Source organism: Crinia signifera, chromosome 6, assembly GCF_055691185.1.
Source record: "Crinia signifera chromosome 6, ASM5569118v1, whole genome shotgun sequence".
NCBI classification, from domain to species: Eukaryota; Metazoa; Chordata; class Amphibia; order Anura; family Myobatrachidae; genus Crinia; species Crinia signifera.
The window spans coordinates 289852854-289880407 of record NC_139222.1 but is presented as its reverse complement, the minus strand read 5'-3'; the positions used below and the strand labels follow the sequence as shown (position 1 = coordinate 289880407).

The 27554-nt window shown below is 52.1% G+C and overlaps 1 protein-coding gene across 7 annotated transcripts in view; it reads right to left on the bottom strand.

Annotated features, from left to right (window-relative positions):
* CCDC172 (coiled-coil domain containing 172) overlaps positions 1-26910 on the bottom strand; it is a 39230-nt gene extending 12320 nt beyond the window's left edge. For 2 of the 7 annotated variants that reach the window (XR_014444674.1, XM_083149896.1), the window contains exons 1-6: positions 26721-26908; positions 22577-22662; positions 19721-19837; positions 12570-12756; positions 9391-9492; positions 8890-8992 (exon numbers count right to left, since the gene is read on the bottom strand). Coding sequence is in view for 6 of the 7 variants with exons in the window: in XM_083149896.1 (XP_083006022.1) it covers positions 8890-8992; positions 9391-9492; positions 12570-12756; positions 19721-19837; positions 22577-22662; positions 26721-26811 (686 nt within the window). In the remaining variant the exon portion in view is untranslated. Of the gene's footprint in view, positions 1-8889; positions 8993-9390; positions 9493-12569; positions 12757-19720; positions 19838-22576; positions 22663-22772; positions 22987-26720 lie in introns of those variants that run through there. The other 5 variants (XM_083149900.1, XM_083149898.1, XM_083149899.1 and 2 more) reach the window with 4 other exon arrangements.
* Between the last annotated feature and the right edge of the window lie 644 nt (positions 26911-27554).

The following is a 27554-nucleotide window of genomic DNA, read 5'->3' as shown; positions in this document are numbered from 1 at the left end:
GACGCCCTAATGTATAGGGGTAATAATAGAGAGCTGACAGAGGACCGGTGGGTGAGGGGGTGAACCTGGCATAGTCTTGTGTACGCTGATCTCCCTGGAGTGAAAAGACAATTAGAGTTGGAGGCTAATGACAGAGTTGGATGTAGAAGAAGTTCCTTTCCCAGGATCGCAGCTCACACATTACAATATAACACAAGTGTGGAAATAGGAAACCAGAGAAAAGTAATGATGGCCGCAGTGTCCGGTGTCCGGGGCTGTGGGAAAAGAGGAAGAACGTCTGTCCTTGCCTAATTCCCATTAGATTGTAAGCTTGCGAGCAGGGCCCTCCTACCTATATGACTGCCTGTAAATAGTGTGGCAGAGACAGCATCTCCCCACATGAGAGTAATGACCAGGTTTTGTTAGCAGAATCCCAGGTGTAATCAGCAGCACCGGTGATGTCCTGATTTAAGGCTTCCCATGGCATTGCCTGCTGGCTCTCGATGGTGGACTATCTGCCCGACTGATAGCATAGCTCACAACGTCTTCATCTGCAAAAGAGGGACACTAGCGACCCTCATGCACGCCCGAAAAGGGGGCACGTCTTGTGCAAATGATGGCGTGACATATGCAAATGAGGGCACCATCGGGCCACGCCCCCGTGTTCTGCCCTCTGAGTCGCTATTCTCTTCAGGCTGGGGGGCTAGCTGCAGCAGGGGAGGGGGCTGCGCGACCCAGGCCTCTCCATCAGACCAGGGCCCAGGTAAAATGTACCCGCTCATGCCCCCCTCTCTCAGCAGGCCTGAGTGCGGTAGCGGGGCTCCGTCCAATCACAGGCCAAGTACAGAACAGGGGAGACGCTGGAGGAGAGAATACCTGGCGGAGTATAGATGCTGATGTCTTGTTGTAGACTGTCAGCTGAATGGCGAGCAGATACTGGAGAGGCAGCTGCTATGGTACCGGGGTGGCTGAAGTCTACAAACATATGATCCAAAAGTCAACACCCCTTCAGGAGGTCGGCATGGCAATGGTCGACACATAAAAAAGGTAATCATTTACATTTTTTTTATCTTTGTCACACATTACCATTCATGTGGAACGGTGACCAGTAATGAGAGGGGACGCGGTACTCTAATTGGGGGACCACCGCCTAGGTGTCGACATTACCACCAAAACAGAGTGAAAAACTCATGCCAGCCTTCCTTTGTGTCAACCTTTTCCACTGTTGTACCCAACCTTGCGTCCGGTGGGCGGGCGTATTGCAGCTCATTAGCATATGGGCAATGACACGGGGGCGGGGCAGCTGACATCACCGGATGTCGGCTGCCCACCCTCTGTACGCAGATCTACGGTTGCTCTGAGCAATCTGCGTGCACAGTCCACAACACTTGATGGTCACCGACCATGGAATGATGCCGGTGTTCCCCCGCAGGCTGCGAATGGATGTTTATGTAAAACATCTATTTGCATCCAGTGCGTGTGAACATACGCTGCGAATAGGTAGCGGCCAGGCCACCATTAGCAAGGCGGGCTTCAAAGGACTCGCAAAAATGCAAATTCGCAGCCTTGCGAATCGACTGCGAAAAGGGGCATGTCCTGTGAAAAGGGACGTGGCCTCGCGTAATGACTCATCCTAAGGCCGCACCCCCATTTTTCGCCGCTCTGCGCCGTTGAATAGATGCTTTGCGCATGCGCCCAGCATCTATTCTCTTCGGGCAGGGGGGGGGACTTTCAGTAAATGGGAATCCGTAACAGCACAGAGACAGATACTGTAACAGAGCGCAACAGCACGGAATCCGGAACAGCACAGACCAGGCTCCCCAGCACCCTATAAGCTGTGTGCCTCAAATACATAATACAGACCTGTTGCAGACTCTCCAGCACCCTATACACTATGTGCCACACACACACACAATGCAGACTCCCCAGAACACTATATACTGTGCGCCACACATACACAATACCGACCTGTCGCAGACTCCCCAGCATCCTATACACTGTGCGCCACACATACACAATACAGAACCCGTCGCAGACTCCCCAGCATCCTATACACTGTGTGCCACACATACACAATACAGACCCGTCGCAGACTCCCCAGCATCCTTTACACTGTGTGCCACACATACACAATACAGACCCGTCGCAGACTCCCCAGAACACTATGTGCCACACATACACAATACAGACCCGTCGCAGACTCCCCAGAACACTATGTGCCACACATACACAATACAGACCCGTCGCAGACTCCCCAGAACACTATGTGCCACACATACACAATACAGACCCGTCGCAGACTCCCCAGCATCCTTTACACTGTGTGCCACACATACACAATACAGACCCGTCGCAGACTCCCCAGCATCCTTTACACTGTGTGCCACACATACACAATACAGACCCGTCGCAGACTCCCCAGCATCCTTTACACTGTGTGCCACACATACACAATACAGACCCGTCGCAGACTCCCCAGCATCCTTTACACTGTGTGCCACACATACACAATACAGACCCGTCGCAGACTCCCCAGCACCCTATACACTGTGTGCCACACATACACAATACAGACCCGTCGCAGACTCCCCAGCATCCTATACACTGTGTGCCACACATACACAATACAGACCCGTCGCAGACTCCCCAGCATCCTATACACTGTGTGCCACACATACACAATACAGACCCGTCGCAGACTCCCCAGCATCCTATACACTGTGTGCCACACATACACAATACAGACCCGTCGCAGACTCCCCAGCATCCTATACACTGTGTGCAATACATACACAATACAGACCCGTCGCAGACTCCCCAGCACCCAATACGCTGTGCGCCACACATATATAATACCGACCTGTCGCAGACTTCACAGTATCCTATACACTGTGTGCCACACATACACAATACAGACCCGTCGCAGACTCCCCAGCATCCTATACACTGTGTGCAATACATACACAATGCAGACCCGTCGCAGGCTCCCCAGCACCCAATACGCTGTGCGCCACACATATATAATACAGACCTGTCGCAGACTCCACAGTATCCTATACACTGTGTGCCACACATACACAATACAGACCCGTCGCAGACTCCCCAGCATCCTATACACTGTGTGCCACACACACACAATACAGACCTGTCGCAGACTCCCCAGCATCCTATACACTGTGTGCAATACATACACAATGCAGACCCGTCGCAGGCACCCCAGCACCCAATACGCTGTGCGCCACACATATATAATACAGACCTGTCGCAGACTCCCCAGTATCCTATACACTGTGTGCCACACATACACAATACAGACCCGTCGCAGACTCCCCAGCATCCTATACATGTGTGCCACACATGTACATTACAGACCCGTTGCAGACTCCCCAGAACACTATACACTGTGCGCCATACGTACATAATACAGACCTGTCACAGACTCCCCAGCACCCTATACACTATGTGCCACACACACATAATGCAGACTCCCTAGAACACTATATACTGTGCGCCACACATACATAATACAGACCTGTTGCAGACTCCCCAGTATCCTATACACTGTGCGCCATACATACACAATACCGACCTGTTGCAGACTCCCCAGAACACTATACACTGTGCGCCATACGTACACAATACAGACCTGTCACAGACTCCCCAGCACCCTATACACTGTGTACCACACATACACAATACAGACCCGTTGCAGACTCCCCAGCACCCTATACACTGTGTACCACACATACACAATACAGACCCGTCACAGACTCCCCAGCACCCTATACACTGTGTGCCACACATACACAATATAGACCCGTCGCAGACTCCCCAGAACACTATACACTATGCGCCACACATACACAATACAGACCCATCGCAGACTCCCCAGAACCCTATACGCCACACATACACAATACAGACCCGTCGCAGACTCCCCAGCACACTATGCACCACACATACACAATACAGACCCGTTGCAGACTCCCCAGCACCCTATACACTGTGCGCCACACATACACAATACAGACCCGTCGCAGACTCCCCAGCACCCTATACACTGTGTGCCACACATACACAATACAGACCCGTCGCAGACTCCCCAGCACCCTATACACTGTGTGCCACACATACACAATACAGACCCGTCGCAGACTCCCCAGCACCCTATACACTGTGTGCCACACATACGCAATACAGACCCGTCGCAGACTCCCCAGCACCCTATACACTATGTGCCACACATACACAATACAGACACGTCGCAGACTCCCCAGCACCCTAAACACTATGCACCACACATACACAATACAGACCCGTCGCAGACTCCCCAGAACACTATACACTATGTGCCACACATACACAATACAGACCCGTCGCAGACTCCCCAGCACCCTATACACTGTGTGCCACACATACACAATACAGACCCGTCGCAGACTCCCCAGCACCCTATACACTGTGTGCCACACATACACAATACAGACCCGTCGCAGACTCCCCAGCACCCTATACACTGTGTGCCACACATACACAATACAGACCCGTTGCAGACTCCCCAGCACCCTATACACTGTGTGCCACACATTGATAATACAGAATGAGGAAATCAGCGAGCAGATTGCTATTACACAAATCCATTTGGCATGAAATATACCGCACTGAAGATTGATATTTTCTGCTTATAAAACTTAACATAAAATTAAATTGCAAATATTTCTCAAACTGTGGCCCTTAGGCAATCCATGGCTAATATAAAACATTGGTTCCGCTCTGGTGGGCCTGTTTCCCGCTATTATTTATATGGAGAGCGGGTTCCATTTCATTCTCTAGGACTTCAATAATGACGATTTGTTCTCCTGCCTATCAGAATGCCAGCCTAGATGGGCAAACAAATCCCATTTCCCAGATACCCATCATCCTATATGACTGACTGCCCCAGAACTGCCTCGCCCACCCCAGTGAAGTCCTACGTCTGGAGCCGACTTAACCTTCACAAACACACAAAAACAATTCCCCATCTCCTTGAGCCTGGAGTCATTCTCTCTCTCTCTCTCCGACGGAGGACGAAATGATTTAAGCAAATGGAAGGCGCACGCCGGAGTTCACTTTTAAATATACTCACTTTGATTAAAATGTAAATATTACAATTAAATATCGCGCAGCGCGGCAGAATCGGTTCAGGCTTCTTTGTATTAAACCCATTTCGTGGAGTTAAAGTCAGATGAGACTTGTCATTTACTGAGCCTGAGAGAAGGATTTGCGGGGAGAATAATGAGCTGACAGCGAGCGGACTGGAGAAGGCTGGGAGCGGGAATCCAGCTGCTGACACATGGGAGGAGGAGATATAGTGACAAATTGAATATTATGTGAAATGAAAATGCGCCAAAGACCGCGCACGGCATTCGGTCTGTGCCACAGGATCAGTCTGCATTAATAGAAATAAAGTGCCGTCAGAGGGGATAAGATGTCTGAGACGAGTCAGAGATTATGTTAAGTCTACAAATTTAAATAAATGAGGTTCTTCTGTGATTCAGGACCTGTAATAGGTAAAGATGCTGGAAATAACGGTCTGGCGGACAGAAATCATAATTACAGCTAATATCAGATGCACGCTAAGGGGCTAATTCAGCGCTGAAACGCCGCCCCTCGCACATTGGGAGGGGCAGTTACTGACCCCTTGTCCCTCGGTGAATAGATGCTTTGTGCATTCACAGACAGGGACTGGCGGCATGCAAACAGCTCACAGGGCGCTGGGAATACCCCAGAGTGACAGCAAACAGGAGGCGTGGCTCGTAATCGCAGGCATTCCCAGGAAGCACGCCCCTTTCCGGGAGTCCATCATTCTGAATGTTGGAAGGTATGCCTTTTGTAGCACTTTACAGTGATTTTTTTGTGCGCAGGGAATGGCCATACCTCCCAGATCAGACTATGACCACTCAGGCCCCGAGGATGTCTCAATGGCCCTGGCAATATATCGCTGCCTCCCACCAGATCACATTCCTCCATTCCATTCGCCATTCTCCCCTAAATCAGAGCCGGCTGTACTATTAGGCAGCTGCCTAGGGCACCGCATACCACCCAGCTTACCACGGGAATGTCCCGTTATTTGGGGGGTGTTCCTGTGTCCTGCCATGCCCGGGGCCGCCATAGTCCCGCGTGGGGGGGGGGGGGGCAGTTGGAAGTCCCCCCCTGCCCGAAGAGAATAGACACTGGGCGCATGCGCAAAGCATCTATTCAATGGCGCAGAGCGGCGTAAAACGGGGGTGCGACCTTAGGATGAGTCATTACGCGAGGCCACGTCCCTTTTCACAGGCCATAACCCTTTTCGCAGCACGCCTTTCCCGACCTAGCAGGACATAAAGTTGGAAGGTATGGCACCGGGAACTGGGGGTACCACCAAGCCTGCCTATCACATAATTTAGGATGTCTATGAGGTGGCAGCTGTGGAGAGGCTGGAGAGTGGGTATTGGTGGCAGTACAGAGTTCTGCCTGGGGTGCTGAGAAGCCTCACACCGGCCCTGCCTAGGTTTATGTGCTGTTTAGAGATGTGCAGAACCGGATTTACCCACATCCCAAAATGGGAACGTATTGGCTATCCGACTGTCACACGTTTTGGAGTCAAATCCATATCTGCACATCTCTAGTTCTGTTTAATATGTACTTCACACATACCTCCCAACTTTTGTGCTTATAAAATCAGTCCCGAGAAGAGGTGGAGCTAAACAACCAGTTGGGTGTGGCCTCAGATAGAGGGCGTGGCCTAGTGCTGCAACCCTTGTTTTCATCATTTTCGGGAGAAAGCCCAGGAATCCCCTAGCAGCTGGGCAGCCCCCGGCTCCCTCCCTGCATGTGCACAGCATCTCTTTAGCGGTGAACGCCGGCTCCCCTGTTGCTCACCCACCTGCAGGACATTGCCACCCATGGGAGGGACAGCGGACAGTCTTTTATTAGCAGGACTGTTCCGCTGTTATTGGGACAGTTGGGAGGTTCTGTATGTTTATCTTATCCCTCTATACATGAAAACATAAAGCTAAGAGTAAGTAGTTTCATAGAGGAATTCTGCAAAGAAACAGGGAGATCTTACATAGGTGCCAATATCCATAGATTACACAGCTAATTCCTCTGTCTATACCTGACCTGGGGCTCTACAGGTGCTGCAACACCACAAATCCCAGACACGTGGCACAGCATGCTGGGGCTTGTAGTTCACAACACCTGGAGAAGAGCAAGTTGTCCAGGACTGGTCTACATAATTCCAGACAGATGGACAGAAGATAAGAGAAGATGGTAATGAAGACGATGGCTGTTATCTTTGTTATTACCATGCTTGCCGACCATAGGACACAATCGGCATAACATTACGTCACATGACCCAGCCCCCGCAGCTCATTTACAGCATTACCTTCACTGACTGTGCTCTGGAGTGACACATACAGCAGATCTACAATAATGTAACAAGCAATGTTTGCTGTCACTGTAGAAAGCAGACAATATACTGACATTGAGACAATACAGGCGGAGATAATGTACTGACTATGAGACAATGCCGGCGGAGACAATGCACGGACAATGAGACAATGGGGGCGGAGACAATGCACTTATAATGAGACAATGGGGGTGGAGACAATGCACTGACAATGAGACAATGGGGGCGGAGACAATGCACTGACAATGAGACAATATCCTGCATAACACAGAAAGGCTTAACGAGAAGCTGAAAGCGGGAGCTGTCACGCTGACGTCACCGGGGCAACAACAGAAGGGAAAACTGGTGCTTACCCACCTTCCTATAACATGTATACAGGTGGTGAGAGGTCAGACATATACTATACTAAGACTCTGCCACCACTCTCTGGCATTACTTATATGCACATGGGAGTGCCCCATGTATCGGATAATGCCAGCTTCATGGTACATCCATGCCTTCTCAGTTAGGAACACCGTAACCTTGCAGGTACCACCTTAATAGCACACACAGATAGCTTTGCCACATGTCTGGGGATTGCCTCCTCACCTCAGACTGCAGGTACACCACATAGGATGCCACGTGTCAGATAGCTATGCCACGTGTCTGGGGATTGCGTCCTCACCTCAGACTGCAGGTACATCACATACGATGCCACGTGTCAGATAGCTTTGCCACGTGTCTGGGGATTGCCTCCTCACCTCAGACTGCAGGTACACCACATAGGATGCCACGTGTCTGGGGATTGCCTCCTCACCTCAGACTGCAGGTACACCACATAGGATACCACGTGTAAGATAGCTTTGCCACGTGTCTGGGGATTGCGTCCTCACCTCAGACTGCAGGTACATCACATAGGATGCCATGTGTCAGATAGCTATGCCATGTGTCTGGGGATTGCGTCCTCACCTCAGACTGCAGGTACTGTACATCACATACGATGCCACGTGTCAGATAGCTTTGCCACGTGTCTGGGGATTGCCTCCTCACCTCAGACTGCAGGTACACCACATAGGATGCCACGTGTCTGGGGATTGCCTCCTCACCTCAGACTGCAGGTACACCACATACGATGCCACGTGTTAGATAGCTTTGCCACGTGTCTGGGGATTGCGTCCTCACCTCAGACTGCAGGTACATCACATAGGATGCCACGTGTCAGATAGCTATGCCACGTGTCTGGGGATTGCGTCCTCGCCTCAGACTGCAGGTACATCACATAGGATGCCACGTGTTAGATAGCTATGCCACGTGTCTGGGGATTGCCTCCTCACCTCAGACTGCAGGTACACCACATAGGATGCCACGTGTCAGATAGCTTTGCCACGTGTCTGGGGATTGCGTCCTCACCTCAGACTGCAGGTACATCACATAGGATGCCACGTGTCAGGCGGTCAGGCAGCATTGCCTCGTGGCAGGCAGCATTGGGGTTGGGTTCTCACCTCAGACATTCCGCATCACTCTGAGGCTTCTGGCTGGCTGCAAGTTTCTCGGCTTCCAATCTCTTGGTGGTAGTAATGGCTGCAGAAATCTCAGAGTCCAAACCTATGGAACAAGTGGTGCACATTGTAATTGTGCTAAAGTCACCTACAGGTTCTACAGCTTAGTTATAACACTTTTACACAAGTCCTCAAACCCGGTTTGCAAGTGTTGTAAATGGTCGACCCGGGATTTCAAACCAGCAAACGCTCAGGGTCGAGCACGAGTTCAACCCAGGTTGCTGTGCATTGTAAACAGGTAACCCAGGTCGATGTGACCCAGGACCCCTAATGGAAAAGCTGGCACTGGGAGTTGCTCTCATCTCCCACCAGCGGCTCAGGCCCTGCCTCCAGTGACTTCACCCTCTGGGTCGGATCGCTGGTTTGGAGCAGAGTCTAAAATCCTGGGTGCGACCCGGCTTGCTGGAATAAACATCTTATTACTGAGACAATATGGCAACTTACCTCTCACGGTCTCCTGCAGGTTGCACAGTTCTCTCTGCAGCGTGCTCCTCTGCAGGTGGAGGGGACGCAGATGCACATTGTCACGTTTTAAGGATTGTATTTCTAGAAAATAAAGTGAAAAAAAATATTGTCTTTGTACTTCCTCGGAATTCATGTAACGGACTCTGTTGGTTACTCTGTGACTACGGCTGGCCCTGGGGTTACGCTCCTAATATGGAATCCTGCACAAAGCACAGGAGAGTGTGGCTATAGGTGTGCAATCTCTCCCTGGGTATTTATTATCGTTCTTATGGGTCTTCTCGTTGGCCAGATGTACCAAGCTCTAATAACTGATAAACAGCCAATCAGCTCCTACCGGTCATGTTACTGGCTGGGTTTGAACAATGATTGGCTGATTGTTTATCACTTTTTGAAGCTTAAGACATCTGGCCCTTAGAGATAAAACACCCCCCCCCCCCCCCCCAGCTCCACAACACTGATTGGAAATCTTGACACCTTGCATATGAGTCTGAAGTGTGACAGCATCCATTGTAACCGGTGTCCAATGACAAATGTCGGAGGGCTGCTCACTGAGGTTCTCTAACCCAAACACCAAACCAGTGACTGATTGTCACCATAGCCGCTGTAACAGCTTACGGTAGCCATGGTCACCACAACCGCTGTAACAGCTTACGGTAGCCATGGTCACCACAACCGCTGTAACAGCTTACGGTAGCCATGGTCACCACAACCGCTGTAACAGCTTACGGTAGCCATGGTCACCACAACCGCTGTAACAGCTTACATACAACCATGGTCACCACAACCGCTGTAACAGCTTACAGTAGCCATGGTCACCACAACCGCTGTAACAGCTTACGGTAGCCATGGTCACCACAACCGCTGTAACAGCTTACGGTAGCCATGGTCACCACAACCGCTGTAACAGCTTACGGTAGCCATGGTCACCACAACCGCTGTAACAGCTTACGGTAGCAATGGTCACCACAACGGCTGTAACAGCTTACATACACCATGGTCACCACAACCGCTGTAACAGCTTACAGTAGCCATGGTCACCACAACCGCTGTAACAGCTTACGGTAGCCATGGTCACCACAACCGATGTAACAGCTTACGGTAGCCATGGTCACCACAACCGCTGTAACAGCTTACGGTAGCCATGGTCACCACAACCGCTGTAACAGCTTACGGTAGCCATGGTCACCACAACCGCTGTAACAGCTTACGGTAGCCATGGTCACCACAACCGCTTTAACAGCTTACGGTACCCATGGTCACAATAGCCGCTGTAACAGCTTACGGTAGCCATGGTCTCCACAACCGCTGTAACAGCTTACATACAACCATGGTCACCACAACCGCTGTAACAGCTTACGGTAGCCATGGTCACCACAACCGCTGTAACAGCTTACATACACCATGGTCACCACAACCGCTGTAACAGCTTACGGTAGCCATGGTCACCACAACCACTGTAACAGCTTACGGTAGCCATGGTCACCACAACCGCTGTAACAGCTTACGGTAGCCATGGTCACCACAACCGCTGTAACAGCTTACGGTAGCCATGGTCACCACAACCGCTGTAACAGCTTACGGTAGCCATGGTCACCACAACCGCTGTAACAGCTTACGGTAGCCATGGTCACCACAACCGCTGTAACAGCTTACGGTAGCAATGGTCACCACAACGGCTGTAACAGCTTACATACACCATGGTCACCACAACCGCTGTAACAGCTTACAGTAGCCATGGTCACCACAACCGCTGTAACAGCTTACGGTAGCCATGGTCACCACAACCGATGTAACAGCTTACGGTAGCCATGGTCACCACAACCGCTGTAACAGCTTACGGTAGCCATGGTCACCACAACCGCTGTAACAGCTTACGGTAGCCATGGTCACCACAACCGCTGTAACAGCTTACGGTAGCCATGGTCACCACAACCGCTTTAACAGCTTACGGTACCCATGGTCACAATAGCCGCTGTAACAGCTTACGGTAGCCATGGTCTCCACAACCGCTGTAACAGCTTACATACAACCATGGTCACCACAACCGCTGTAACAGCTTACGGTAGCCATGGTCACCACAACCGCTGTAACAGCTTACATACACCATGGTCACCACAACCGCTGTAACAGCTTACGGTAGCCATGGTCACCACAACCACTGTAACAGCTTACGGTAGCCATGGTCACCACAACCGCTGTAACAGCTTACGGTAGCCATGGTCACCACAACCGCTGTAACAGCTTACGGTAGCCATGGTCACCACAACCGCTGTAACAGCTTACGGTAGCCATGGTCACCACAACCGCTGTAACAGCTTACGGTAGCCATGGTCACCACAACCGCTGGAACAGCTTACATACACCATGGTCACCACAACCGCTGTAACAGCTTACAGTAGCCATGGTCACCACAACCGCTGTAACAGCTTACGGTAGCCATGGTCACCACAACCGCTTTAACAGCTTACGGTACCCATGGTCACAATAGCCGCTGTAACAGCTTACATACACCATGGTCACCACAACCGCTGTAACAGCTTACGGTAGCCATGGTCACCACAACCGCTGTAACAACTTACTTATGCCATGGTCACCACAACCGCTGTAACAGCTTACGGTAGCCATGGTCACCACAACCGCTGTAACAGCTTACGCATCCCATGTTAACCGCAGATGTCACAGCCTGCACACATCATGATCGCCACAGCCGCTGTAACAGCCTATGTGCCCCATGGTTGCCATAGCCACTGCAACAGTCAACAGTGTGTACCCCATAGTTGCGGCCACTGCTGTAACTCCATACGCACACCATGGTCGATGAAGCCACTGTATCTACCTATGCACAACATAGTTGCTCCCACAGCCTATGTACCCCATGTTAGCTGCACCTACTGTAACAGTCTATGGGCCAGAACCATCAAGCTTCAAAAAGTGATAAAATGGGGAGCGATAAAAAAAACAGCCAATCGTCTCCCAACTGTCATTTTTTCAAACACAGCATGTAACATGACAATTAGGAGCAGACCGGCCTGTTGTTTATCACTCTCCATTTCACGATCAGCATTTGAAGCTTGGTGCACCTGGCCCTGTCTTCATGGTCACCACAGGCGCTGTACAGAGAAACACTGTAGGACAGCACCGTTACCAGTGTAACCCACCATTGCTTAGTGTCTCGGCCTCCACGTCTAGGCTCAGGCTTTCAGCTTTGGCCTGTTCCCGGACCAGCTCCTCTCTGTTACTTGTCAGCCCATAATTATTGCTGTATGCCAGAATATCGCTCATAAACCGCTCCTCTTCCAGTGCCCGCTCTTTCCTCATCTCTTGCTGGGGTAAATATAATAATGGCTGTAAGAATGTGCTGCTCCCATAGATAAAACATACATTATTATTATAAATCAGACATAAGGGCTGTTTCTGAGTCGCATGGATGCCGATGGCGAGATTTATCATTCATACGCAGCAGCAAATTATCGTGTCTCCGTCCGATTCTGAATATGATGAATCTCTTTGGTGTTCTTGTGGACGTCTATATACAGCAATGGGTGATTTGTGTGTATGGGGACGGGAATCAGGATTCTGGTGGATCTCTTGCACAGAGCATGTGGCCGGTTCAGCTGCACAGTCGGATGATGATAGTCACAGCAGCTGGCGTCACATCACCGTACGTTGCGGCTTCCTGCTTGCAGGCACGCCGGTCCTCGTGTTAGCTGATCAGATACTCGTATCAGCATGCAGTAAAGATTCCACGTCAGCCCGCAGCAACAGCGCCTTTGTGTCCGACTCAGAATCAGCCTCACATTACATAGCGCCATACATCCAGGGGATAGTGATACAAACGTTATACAATGAAACAGAAGGGAAATGTGTTCCCTGAAGAGGTCACATGCTTAGTTATGGTGAACAATTAACACAGAAGGTAATGGAATATGATTGCAGCAGATGTATGTGACTGATGTAATACAGAAGAACTACTTGCGGCTGGTAATAAAGCAGCCATTGGTGAGCGGGGTTTTGCGCAGCTGCCGCTGGTGGAGTGAAGGGACTCTGTGACTCCTGATCCGGGGAGAGCGCTGTCATTTGTGCTGCATGAACACATCCTGAACAAGTGTGCGACAGCTCCTTCTGTACCATACACAAGAGATAGTGCCACGCCTGTTCTCATCAAGTACCGTATTAGCGGCTGCAGGTCTCCTGCTCAGAGCGTGCCGCATTATCTGCCGGCAAATGGTGTTTTCACCGCTGTGGACCTGAAATTTAGACGTCTCAATTATAGCAGCAGCTCTGACCCTCTCCTGGAAAGTGGGCGCCTGCTGCTAGTAATTGCTCCTAACCGGGGATAAGGACGGATTTCTTCTGAGAGCCAAGCTTTATTTTTATAATTTTGTTTCTGCCTTGTCCCCTATGGGGATAACATGTACCTGCTAAATAAAAGCCACTTGTGTTCTGGTGACACCACAATGGTTGGACTGCGTCTGAGGCCTCGGAGTCGGGGGTGTACTGCATGTGCCAGGCATTTACCCCGGGATACGGCAATCCTGTGGTGATGTTGTGAAATGGTCACATTTCAGAAGCTTATTTCAGTACAGAGCTGGTCAGCCAGGCACCATGTGACATGTGGACAGACGGCGCCATAGACGGAGGAGTTCTCCCGAACTTCATCACTGGGGAATTGGAAAGTCTGCTGGATACATGGGCATATATTCAATGCCGTGGGCGAGCGGTGACTGCGAGCAGGACTTTTTGCTCGCAGTCACCGCTCACCCTGTCAGTATTCAACTGACCCCCCTCATTCGCAAATTCCCCCTCGCCGGCCGCTCGCACCGGCATTGAATACTGCACATTGTAGTCGTCCTAATGACAATCCGTGCAGTATTCAATGCCGGTGCGAGCGGCCGGCGAGGGGGTTAAACTGCGAGGATCACAGAAAACCAGTGATCCTCGCAGTTTAACCCCCGCGCCGGCCGCTCGCACTATGCAACGTTCCGGGGGAATCCTCGCAGTCACAGAACTGCGAGGATTCCCCTAAACTGCGAGAGCCGCGGCTAGTGCAGCAAACTCGCTGTAATTAGCCTTGGCTCTCGCAGCTTTTGGAGGCACATTCGCAAATTCCCCCTCGCTCAAAAAACAGAGCGAGGGGGAATTTGCGAATGAGGGGGGGTCAGTTGAATACTGACAGGGTGAGTGGTGACTGCGAGCAAAAAGTCCTGCTCGCAGTCACCGCTCGCCCATGGCATTGAATATATGCAGTGTCAGGTCTTATAGCTCTTACACAGGATCAGAATTCCAGTAGCTGGGGGCAGACAGGAGGCAGTGGTGTACAGCACCACAAGGACATAAGAGAGGTGGATAAACGTAACGCAAGGTTCCACGCACAGTCCTGTACAGCACCACAGGGACACGGGAGAGGTGTGGATACATGTAACCCAAGGTTCCGCGCACACGGGACATGGGAGAGGTGTGGATAAATGTAATGCAAGGTTCCGTGCACAGTCCTGTACAGCACCACAGTGATATGGGAGAGGGGTGGATAAATGTAACACAAGGTTCCATGCACGGTCCTGTACAGCACTACAGGGACATGGGAGAGGTGTGGATAAATGTAGTGCAAGGTACCGCGCACAGTCCTGTACAGCACTACAGGGACACGGGAGAGGTGTGAATACATGTAACCCAAGGTTCCGCGCACAGTGGTGTACAGCACCACAGGGACATGGGAGAGGTGTGGTTAAATGTAATGCAAGGTTCCGTGCACAGTCCTGTACAGCACCACAGGGACATGGGAGAGGTGTGGATAAATGTAACGCAAGGTTCCGTGCACAGTCCTGTACAGCACCACAAGGACATGGGAGAGGTGTGGATAAATGTAACGCAAGGTTCCGTGCACAGTCCTGTACAGCACCACAGGGACATTGGAGAGGTGTGGATAAGTGTAACGCAAGGTTCCGTGCACAGTCCTGTACAGCACCACAGGGACATGGGAGAGGTGTGGATAAATGTAATGCAAGGTTCCGCGCACAGTCCTGTACAGCACCACAAGGACATGGGAGAGATGTGGATAAATGTAATGCAAGGTTCCGTGCACAGTCCTGTACAGCACCACAAGGACATGGGAGAGGTGTGGATAAATGTAATGCAAGGTTCCACGCACAGCACCACAGGGACATGAGAGAGGTGTTGATAAATGTAACGCAGAGTTCCGCGCACAGTGGACATGGGAGAGGTGTGGATAAATGTAAAGCAAGGTTCCGCGCACAGTCCTGTACAGCACCACAGGGACATTGGAGAGGTGTGGATAAATGTAACGCAAGGTTCCGCGCACAGTCCTGTACAGCACCACAGGGACATGGGAGAGGTGTGGATAAATGTAACGCAAGGTTCCGCGCACAGTTCTGTACAGCACCACAGGAACATTGGAGAGGTGTGGAAAAAAGGTAACGCAAGGTTCCGTGCACAGTCCTGTACAGCACCACAAGGACATGGGAGAGGTGTGGATAAATGTAACGCAAGGTTCCGTGCACAGTCCTGTACAGCACCACAGGGACATTGGAGAGGTGTGGATAAGTGTAACGCAAGGTTCCGTGCACAGTCCTGTACAGCACCACAGGGACATGGGAGAGGTGTGGATAAATGTAATGCAAGGTTCCGCGCACAGTCCTGTACAGCACCACAAGGACATGGGAGAGATGTGGATAAATGTAATGCAAGGTTCCGTGCACAGTCCTGTACAGCACCACAAGGACATGGGAGAGGTGTGGATAAATGTAATGCAAGGTTCCACGCACAGCACCACAGGGACATGAGAGAGGTGTTGATAAATGTAACGCAGAGTTCCGCGCACAGTGGACATGGGAGAGGTGTGGATAAATGTAAAGCAAGGTTCCGCGCACAGTCCTGTACAGCACCACAGGGACATTGGAGAGGTGTGGATAAATGTAACGCAAGGTTCCGCGCACAGTCCTGTACAGCACCACAGGGACATGGGAGAGGTGTGGATAAATGTAACGCAAGGTACCGCGCACAGTCCTGTACAGCACTACAGGGACACGGGAGAGGTGTGAATACATGTAACCCAAGGTTCCGCGCACAGTGGTGTACAGCACCACAGGGACATGGGAGAGGTGTGGTTAAATGTAATGCAAGGTTCCGTGCACAGTCCTGTACAGCACCACAGGGACATGGGAGAGGTGTGGATAAATGTAACGCAAGGTTCCGTGCACAGTCCTGTACAGCACCACAAGGACATGGGAGAGGTGTGGATAAATGTAACGCAAGGTTCCGTGCACAGTCCTGTACAGCACCACAGGGACATTGGAGAGGTGTGGATAAGTGTAACGCAAGGTTCCGTGCACAGTCCTGTACAGCACCACAGGGACATGGGAGAGGTGTGGATAAATGTAATGCAAGGTTCCGCGCACAGTCCTGTACAGCACCACAAGGACATGGGAGAGATGTGGATAAATGTAATGCAAGGTTCCGTGCACAGTCCTGTACAGCACCACAAGGACATGGGAGAGGTGTGGATAAATGTAATGCAAGGTTCCACGCACAGCACCACAGGGACATGAGAGAGGTGTTGATAAATGTAACGCAGAGTTCCGCGCACAGTGGACATGGGAGAGGTGTGGATAAATGTAAAGCAAGGTTCCGCGCACAGTCCTGTACAGCACCACAGGGACATTGGAGAGGTGTGGATAAATGTAACGCAAGGTTCCGCGCACAGTCCTGTACAGCACCACAGGGACATGGGAGAGGTGTGGATAAATGTAACGCAAGGTTCCGCGCACAGTTCTGTACAGCACCACAGGAACATTGGAGAGGTGTGGAAAAAAGGTAACGCAAGGTTCCGTGCACAGTCCTGTACAGCACCACAAGGACATGGGAGAGGTGTGGATAAATGTAACGCAAGGTTCCGTGCACAGTCCTGTACAGCACCACAGGGACATTGGAGAGGTGTGGATAAGTGTAACGCAAGGTTCCGTGCACAGTCCTGTACAGCACCACAGGGACATGGGAGAGGTGTGGATAAATGTAATGCAAGGTTCCGCGCACAGTCCTGTACAGCACCACAAGGACATGGGAGAGATGTGGATAAATGTAATGCAAGGTTCCGTGCACAGTCCTGTACAGCACCACAAGGACATGGGAGAGGTGTGGATAAATGTAATGCAAGGTTCCACGCACAGCACCACAGGGACATGAGAGAGGTGTTGATAAATGTAACGCAGAGTTCCGCGCACAGTGGACATGGGAGAGGTGTGGATAAATGTAAAGCAAGGTTCCGCGCACAGTCCTGTACAGCACCACAGGGACATTGGAGAGGTGTGGATAAATGTAACGCAAGGTTCCGCGCACAGTCCTGTACAGCACCACAGGGACATGGGAGAGGTGTGGATAAATGTAACGCAAGGTTCCGCGCACAGTTCTGTACAGCACCACAGGAACATTGGAGAGGTGTGGAAAAAAGGTAACGCAAGGTTCCGTGCACAGTCCTGTACAGCACCACAAGGACATGGGAGAGGTGTGGATAAATGTAACGCAAGGTTCCGTGCACAGTCCTGTACAGCACCACAGGGACATTGGAGAGGTGTGGATAAGTGTAACGCAAGGTTCCGTGCACAGTCCTGTACAGCACCACAGGGACATGGGAGAGGTGTGGATAAATGTAATGCAAGGTTCCGCGCACAGTCCTGTACAGCACCACAAGGACATGGGAGAGATGTGGATAAATGTAATGCAAGGTTCCGTGCACAGTCCTGTACAGCACCACAAGGACATGGGAGAGGTGTGGATAAATGTAATGCAAGGTTCCACGCACAGCACCACAGGGACATGAGAGAGGTGTTGATAAATGTAACGCAGAGTTCCGCGCACAGTGGACATGGGAGAGGTGTGGATAAATGTAAAGCAAGGTTCCGCGCACAGTCCTGTACAGCACCACAGGGACATTGGAGAGGTGTGGATAAATGTAACGCAAGGTTCCGCGCACAGTCCTGTACAGCACCACAGGGACATGGGAGAGGTGTGGATAAATGTAACGCAAGGTTCCGCGCACAGTTCTGTACAGCACCACAGGAACATTGGAGAGGTGTGGAAAAAAGGTAATGCAAGGTTCCGTGCACAGTCCTGTACAGCACGACAGGGACATGGGAGAGGTGTGGATAAATGTAACGCATGGTTCCGCACATAGTCCTGTACAGCACCACAGGGACATTTGGAGAGGTGTGGATAAATGTAACGCAAGGTTCCGTGCACAGTCCTGTACAGCACCACAGGGACATGTGAGAGGTGTGGATACATGTAACTCAAGGTTCCGCGCACAGTGGTGTACAGCACCACAGGGACATGGGAGAGGTGTGGATTAATGTAACGCAAGGTTCCGCGCACAGTGGTGTACAGAACCACAGGGACATGGGAGAGGTGTGGATAAATGTAACGCAAGGTTCCGCGCACAGTGGTGTACAGCACCACAGGGACATGGGAGAGGTGTGGATAAATGTAACGCAAGGTTCCGTGCACAGTGGTTTACAGCACCACAGGGACATGCGAGAGGTGTGGATACATGTAACTCAAGGTTCCGCGCACAGTGGTGTACAGCACCACAGGGACATGGGAGAGGTGTGGATAAATGTAACGCAAGGTTCCGTGCACAGTCCTATATCACCTGCAAGGAACGCAGACCAATGCGTGGGAATGTATTATCCGATTTCTGGAACTGTGTACTCACGGGGTTACTGTGTTACAGGAGGAAACATCAGTACATCTGTGACCAGCGAGGGCACGCAGAGCAACCCTATGGGAACAGGAGAACATACAAACTCCACACAAATAGGGATGAAGAACTAATAGTGCTAAAGCAGCCCATACACGCTGTGATGGGGGCTGTGCGTTCTGTGCTTGCACATTTGTACTTAGTTTTCATCACATTGCATCGCATTGCATGCACAACGCATGCACAGGCAATGCAATTCGTGCTAGTTAAGCACGGAAAGCACGCCCGTATCGCAGCGTGTATGGCCAGCAAAAAAGCTTCTAAAATGAGAAGAGGTGATGCTGCCCATAGCAACCAATCTTTGTCTATCAGTTCTCTGTTGCATCCTAGAAAACAATAGACAGAATCTGCTTGGTTGCTATGGGCAACAGCACTTTTTTTTTCTTCAAAGCTTTAGTAAATTTACCTCTAAGAATTTTCCCCTAGTGTCTATCGCTATGAAATGATTGGATACCGCGGCTCCCCCTGATGTCTGAACCCAGGACCCCCCGCCCGGATCTATTACACAGAAGACCTTGTGTTATAGGAGGTGTCACGCACAAGCTGTAACTGGAGATCCTGTTCGTCTCGGTGGAGTACGTCTCTCAGTCTCTCCAGGCCGCGGTGTCGCTTCCTCAGGAGATCTCTCTGGGATCCCTTCTCCAGCAGTAAGAGAACCTGTGACCGTGTGACATAAAGCAGCTGCTCAGAATGGGGTTATACAGCCGCGGCTCTAATGAGAGATGGGGTGGAAACGCTCCTTAATACTAGGGCCGATTCAGACCGGCCTACAGGGTTCCCCCAGTGTTTCATAGGACAGCCGGAGGGTCATGTGTTCTGCAGGGTGGCGTTAAACTGCTTGCTGGGCTGCGACTGTTCGGAGGTCTGAATTGGGCTACTAATAAAAATGGCAAGACCATTTTTAATAAGTGATTTGGGGGGTAATTCAGACCTGTTGGCAAGGTGAAGGATTATTGATGGTCTGCGCATGCATACAGCCCATAGTACACATGAGCTAGACCGCCCTCCGATGAAATCCTGCAACTTTTCTGATCGCTGGGTGATTGACAGGAAGTTGGCATCTGGGGTGGTAACCGGACGTTTCGTGGGACTGCAATGGGAGTGGGGAGTGAAAGGGAAAATGCAGGCGCGCCCAAGCGTTTTACTGGAGGGTGTGCGACGTCAGCAAGAGGCCGGGTATGCCTGTACTCATCACCGTGGCAGATTAAGTCCCTGGCTACTCCGAGCCTGCCAGGACTTGTGCCCTAGGTAACAATCATCCGATGGGGAGCCTGAGACTTAGGATTTCGGACATACTCGCACAGGCACGAATGTATGTGCCCCTGTACATATCAATTTGCACAGTGAGCACAGTAACCCCTTCAGTGGTTGGGTTTTTTTAGGGATCGCTCCCCACTGGGCGAGTTTTTTCTGGGGAGCGCTCACTAAAAAAAAATCCACCGCTGTCTCACTGAACCGCCAATCAGCCGCTGCCCGGCCCTGCGCCCCGTCCTACATGCGGCGACCGGCTTGCCGGGATTGCCAGTGAAGGGGTTGATTCGCAAGGCGGGATCTCACTGGAGCAGGGCGGCGGCTTAACTGATCGCTAGCTGCTGCAAATTTGAGGCCGTGTGATCAGGTCTGAATTACCCCTTTCGTATTAGGAAAAAGAACATGTCAGTAGGTAAGAATATAAAGTAAAGGAAACCACATAACAAGGCCTAGTGTATTATCCAAGCATTCGGCACAAAGCTGCACAACCAGCGCGCAATTTGCAGCTTCAAGTTATCATTATGCTTTATTTATATGGTGCCACAAGGGTCTGCCGGCCCCTAACACAGTACATAAAGAGAAACACAAAATAAATAAGGGGCCTGATATAGTGAGGATCACATATGCTAAGCTGCTTGCTGTGATCCTTAGCAATACTAATGCAGGAGGAGGTACATACCACCCGCTGCACACCGCCCCCTGCCTGCACATCGCCCCCTGCCTGCACACCGCCCCCTGCCTGCACACCACCCCCCTGCCTGCACGTCACCACCTGCCTGCACGTCACCCCCTGCCTGCACACCACCCCCTGCCTGCACACTATCTTCTGCCTGCATACCGCCCTCTGCCTGCATACCACCCGCTGCCTGTATACCACCTCCTAACTGCAAAACACCTGCTGCTGCCTGCATGTCACCCCCCTGCCTGCACACTACCTGCTGCCTGCACACTGCCCTCTGCCTGCACGTCACCCCCTGCCTGCACGTCACCCCCTGCCTGCACACTACCTGCTGCCTGCACACCACCCTCTGCCTGCACGCCGCCCCCTGCCTGCACACTATCTTCTGCCTGCATACCGCCCTCTGCCTGTATACCACCTCCTAACTGCATAACACCTGCTGCCTGCATGTCACCTCCTGCCTGCACACTACCTGCTGCCTGCACACCACCCTCTGCCTGCACGCCGCCCCCTGCCTGCACACTACCTGCTGCCTGCATACTGCCCTCTGCCTGCACACCGCCCCCTGCCTGCACGTCACCCCCTGCCTGCACACTATCTTCTGCCTGCATACCGCCCTCTGCCTGCATACCACCTCCTAACTGCATAACACCTGCTGCCTGCATGTCACCCCCTGCCTGCACACTACCTGCTGCCTGCACACCACCCTCTGCCTGCACGCCGCCCCCTGCCTGCACACTACCTGCTGCCTGCATACTGCCCCCTGACTGCACGCCACAACACTGCCGGTGCAGAAATTGACAGAGAAATGGCTGCTGCGGAGATCTGTGCATGTGTAGTAGGGTCTGAGAGCTCTAGTGCTTAGGCCTCGTACACACCAGAACGATCCTGATTGTTAGCAGATTGTGTGATGGTCGCACAATCTGTCGGAGCACACGATCTGCTAACAATCTGCATCCAATCTGATCCCAATCCGATCTGAGTCTGTATCCAGTTGACTGGATCTTTTCGTTTTACAGGTAGGATTGGAATCGGATCGGAATTGGATCTTAACATGCAAAAACATGCCCAATCTACATCCAATCGGATCCAGATTGATGGAATTGAGCCCTAATCGTTCTGGTGTGTACCCTACCTTAGACCCTGCTACTCCCAGCAGAGAGGAGGGGCCTGGCCACAGGAGGCTGCACATGGTTCTCCTGTTCGCTTAGAAATGCCCCTGACTCCAAATAGGAATGGTAAAGTGTGCCACAGCGCTAGCGCACCTGACCTGCCGCATGGTGAGTGAAGCCAGCCATGCCAGGGGACGCGGGCACCTAATTGAGGGTGCTCAGGTGTCAACATTGGTACCAGGTAAACACAAAACACTTATGTAGACCTTTTTATGTGTCAACCTTCATCTATGTTATGGCTTTCTTCTGTAAATACCCCAATGGCCTCCTCTGATGGGTCCCACAAATACGCACCTTGTTTTCCAGGACGGACTTTGCTTCTTCAATCTTCTCTGTGACTTGTATCATGTTCTCCTGACAAATGCTGGCTGCGGACTTCACTACATAGGAGATTAGTAACACAGTCAGCTGTATGATAGGTAGATAGAGAGAGACAGACAGACAGACAGACAGACAGACAGATATGAGATAGATAGATATCCATAGAGACCTGTCCAGTATCATCTCTTAAACTCCATGATCCCTAAGCGATATTACTAATAGTGGCCCTTCTGAGTGTTATCGTCTATGTGTATGCGCACTTTCATTAACGGTTTGAGGTACAATAGGTAAGATGGCGGGGAGGGGTGGGTGTAGCGCCTCCTGTGAGCGGTTGCCAGTAGTAACAGTGGCCTGAGGTACAATAAGTAAGATGGCGGGGAGGGGTGGGTGCAGCGCCTCCTGTGAGCGGTTGCCAGTAGTAACAGTGGCCTGAGGTACAATAAGTAAGATGGCGGGGAGGGGTGGGTGCAGCGCCTCCTGTGAGCTGCTGTCAGTAGTAACAGTGGCCTGAGGTACAATAAGTAAGATGGCTGGGAGGGGTGGGTGTAGCGCCTCCTGTGAGCTGCTGCCAGTAGTAACACTGGCCTGAGGTACAATAAGTAAGATGGCGCGGAGGGGTGGGTGTAGCGCCTCCTGTGAGCTGCTGTCAGTAGTAACACTGACCTGAGGTACAATAAGTAAGATGGCGGGGAGGGGTGGGTGTAGCGCCTCCTGTGAGCGGCTGCCAGTAGTAACACTGGCCTGAGGTACAATAAGTAAGATGGCGGGGAGGGGTGGGTGTAGCGCCTCCTGTGAGCAGCTGCCAGTAGTAACAGTGGCCTGAGGTACAATAGGTAAGATGGCGGGGAGGGGTGGGTGTAGCGCCTCCTGTGAGCGGCTGACAGTAGTAACACTGGCCTGAGGTACAATAAGTAAGATGGCGGGGAGGGTGGGTGTAGCGCCTCCTGTGAGCGGCTGTCAGTAGTAACACTGGCCTGAGGTACAATAATTAAGATGGTGGGGAGGGTGGGTGTAGCGCCTCCTGTGAGCAGTTGCCAGTAGTAACAGTGGCCTGAGGTACAATAAGTAAGATGGCGGGGAGGGTGGGTGTAGCGCCTCCTGTGAGCTGCTGCCAGTAGTAACAGTGGCCTGAGGTACAATAAGTAAGATGGCGGGGAGGGGTGGGTGTAGCGCCTCCTGTGAGCTGCTGTCAGTAGTAACACTGGCCTGAGGTACAATAAGTAAGATGGCGGGGAGGGGTGGGTGTAGCGCCTCCTGTGAGCTGCTGCCAGTAGTAACAGTGGCCTGAGGTACAATAAGTAAGATGGCGGGGAGGGTGGGCGTAGCGCCTCCTGTGAGCTGCTGCCAGTAGTAACAGTGGCCTGAGGTACAATAAGTAAGATGGCGGGGAGGGGTGGGTGTAGCGCCTCCTGTGAGCTGCTGACAGTAGTAACACTAGCCTAAGGTACAATAAGTAAGATGGCGGGGAGGGTGGGTGTAGCGCCTCCTGTGAGCTGCTGCCAGTAGTAACAGTGGCCTGAGGTACAATAAGTAAGATGGCGGGGAGGGGTGGGTGTAGCGCCTCCTGTGAGCGGTTGCCAGTAGTAACAGTGGCCTGAGGTACAATAAGTAAGATGGCGGGGAGGGGTGGGTGTAGCGCCTCCTGTGAGCTGCTGCCAGTAGTAACACTAGCCTGAGGTACAATAAGTAAGATGGCGGGGAGGGGTGGGTGTAGCGCCTCCTGTGAGCTGCTGCCAGTAGTAACAGCGGCCTGAGGTACAGTAAGTAAGATGGCGGGGAGGGGTGGGTGTAGCGCCTCCTGTGAGCGGCTGCCAGTAGTAACACTGGCCTGAGGTACAATAAGTAAGATGGCGGGGAGGGGTGGGTGTAGCGCCTCCTGTGAGCGGCTGTCAGTAGTAACACTGGCCTGAGGTACAATAAGTAAGATGGCGGGGAGGGGTGGGTGTAGCGCCTCCTGTGAGCTGCTGACAGTAGTAACACTGGCCTGAAGTACAATAAGTAAGATGGCGGGGAGGGTGGGTGTAGCGCCTCCTGTGAGCGGCTGCCAGTAGTAACACTGGCCTGAGGTACAATAAGTAAGATGGCGGGGAGGGTGGGTGTAGCGCCTCCTGTGAGCGGCTGCCAGTAGTAACAGTGACCTGAGGTACAATAAGTAAGATAGCTGGGAGGGGTGGGTGTAGCGCCTCCTGTGAGCGGCTGTCAGTAGTAACAATGGCCTGAGGTACAATAAGTAAGATGGCGGGGAGGGGTGGGTGTAGCGCCTCCTGTGAGCTGCTGTCAGTAGTAACAGCGGCCTGAGGTAAATAAGTAAGAAGGCGGGGAGGGGTGGGTGTAGCGCCTCCTGTGAGCGGTTGCCAGTAGTAACACTGGCCTGAGGTACAATAAGTAAGATGGCGGGGAGGGGTGGGTGTAGCGCCTCCTGTGAGCGGCTGCCAGTAGTAACAGTGGCCTGAGGTACAATAAGTAAGATGGCGGGGAGGGGTGGGTGTAGCGCCTCCTGTGAGCGGCTGCCAGTAGTAACACTGGCCTGAGGTACAATAAGTAAGATGGCGGGGAGGGGTGGGTGTAGCGCCTCCTGTGAGCTGCTGCCAGTAGTAACAGTGGCCTGAGGTACAATAAGTAAGATGGCGGGGAGGGGTGAGTGTAGCGCCTCCTGTGAGCTGCTGCCAGTAGTAACAGTGGCCTGAGGTACAATAAGTAAGATGGCGGGGAGGGTGGGTGTAGCGCCTCCTGTGAGCGGCTGTCAGTAGTAACAGTGGCCTGTGGTACAATAAGTAAGATGGCGGGGAGGGGTGGGTGTAGCGCCTCCTGTGAGCTGCTGCCAGTAGTAACACTGGCCTGAGGTACAATAAGTAAGATGGCGGGGAGGGGTGGGTGTAGCGCCTCCTGTGAGCGGCTGCCAGTAGTAACACTAGCCTAAGGTACAATAAGTAAGATGGCGGGGAGGGGTGGGTGTAGCGCCTCCTGTGAGCTGCTGTCAGTAGTAACACTGGCCTGAGGTACAATAAGTAAGATGGCGGGGAGGGGTGGGTGTAGCGCCTCCTGTGAGCGGCTGACAGTAGTAACACTGGCCTGAGGTACAATAAGTAAGATGGCGGGGAGGGGTGGGTGTAGCGCCTCCTGTGAGCTGCTGACAGTAGTAACACTGGCCTGAGGTACAATAAGTAAGATGGCGGGGAGGGGTGGGTGTAGCGCCTCCTGTGAGCGGCTGTGAGTAGTAACACTGGCCTGAGGTACAATAAGTAAGATGGCACGGAGGGTGGGTGTAGCGCCTCCTGTGAGCGGCTGCCAGTAGTAACAGTGGCCTGAGGTACAATAAGTAACATGGCTGTGAGTGGTTGCTAGTAGTTACAGTGTGAGTGACAGTGGCCTAAGGTACAATAAGTAAGATGGCGCGGAGGGTGGGTGTAGCGCCTCCTGTGAGCGGCTGCCAGTAGTAATACTGGCCTGAGGTACAATAGGTAAGATGGCGGGGAGGGGTGGGTGTAGCGCCTCCTGTGAGCGGCTGTCAGTAGTAACACTGGCCTGAGGTACAATAAGTAAGATGGCGCGGAGGGTGGGTGTAGCGCCTCCTGTGAGCTGCTGCCAGTAGTAACACTGACCTGAGGTACAATAGGTAAGATGGCGGGGAGGGGTGGGTGTAGCGCCTCCTGTGAGCTGCTGACAGTAGTAACACTGGCCTGAGGTACAATAAGTAAGATGGCGGGGAGGGGTGGGTGTAGCGCCTCCTGTGAGCTGCTGTCAGTAGTAACAGCGGCCTGAGGTACAATAAGTAAGATGGCGGGGAGGGGTGGGTGTAGCGCCTCCTGTGAGCGGCTGTCAGTAGTAACAGTGGCCTGAGGTACAATAAGTAAGATGGCGGGGAGGGTGGGCGTAGCGCCTCCTGTGAGCTGCTGTCAGTAGTAACAGCGGCCTGAGGTACAATAAGTAAGATGGCGGGGAGGGTGGGTGTAGCGCCTCCTGTGAGCGGCTGTCAGTAGTAACACTGGCCTGAGGTACAATAACTAAGATGGCACGGAGGGGTTGCCAGTAGTTACAGTGTGAGTGACAGTGGGCTCAGGTACAATGTGACATGGCGGGGATTGCACCCATTGGTCGGGGGGACATATATATGCACCCTCCTGGATGACTCTGCGCCTATCCTGAGCCTGCTGCTGGGTGAGCACTATGTGCTGGACGAGGGAGTCCACAGTCATCTCCTGCAGCATGGCTGTATTCGGCGCTCACAGCAGCCCGCCGCCCGCCACTAGACCGCGTTCCCAAGGCAACACCTCAGCGCTTCCCGCCTGCAAAAACGTGTTCGCTGATCCGCGCTATGGATTCTGGGAGCTGGAGTTTCTGTAACGGTATTCAGCGCTCGCTCATTCCAGGGCAGGACTACGTTTCCCATAACCCATTGCGCTGCAATTTAGCCAATCAGATGAAAGTCTTCTCTGCCTCTCCGTCCTCCAGTGTGTTCTTCTTCTCTGTCACAGTCAGTGACGACTGTGCACTTGATGTGGTTGAGAAGGTTCATAGGTTCCCCCTGTACTAGTGTGGAGGTACTGCAAGTCCCAGCCAGCACGTGTAGGTTTGGTGGAAGCTTTCTGGTGGAGTATGTGGTTACAGGATGCTACATTAGTCCTGTCGTTCTGATGTGACTACTCTGTACTGAGCATGAGTGCTAGGACCAGAGCCGGCCTTAGGCATAGGCCAACTAGGCAATTGCCTAGGGCATTTGGAATGCCTAGGGGCATCAGCAGCTTCTGCTGATTAAAATAATATGCAGCATGCCTATTTTGTGTGTGTGAGTGAGGCTGTTAGCGGCTGTGCGAGTCCTGTCTGCGGGTGGGTGGGTTGTGCAATAGTGTTCGGTATATGTAAGGGGCATTATGTGTCATGTATAAATGCATTAATAATGTGTGACATGTTTAAGGGCATAATGTGTGTCATGTGTATAAGGGCATTAATA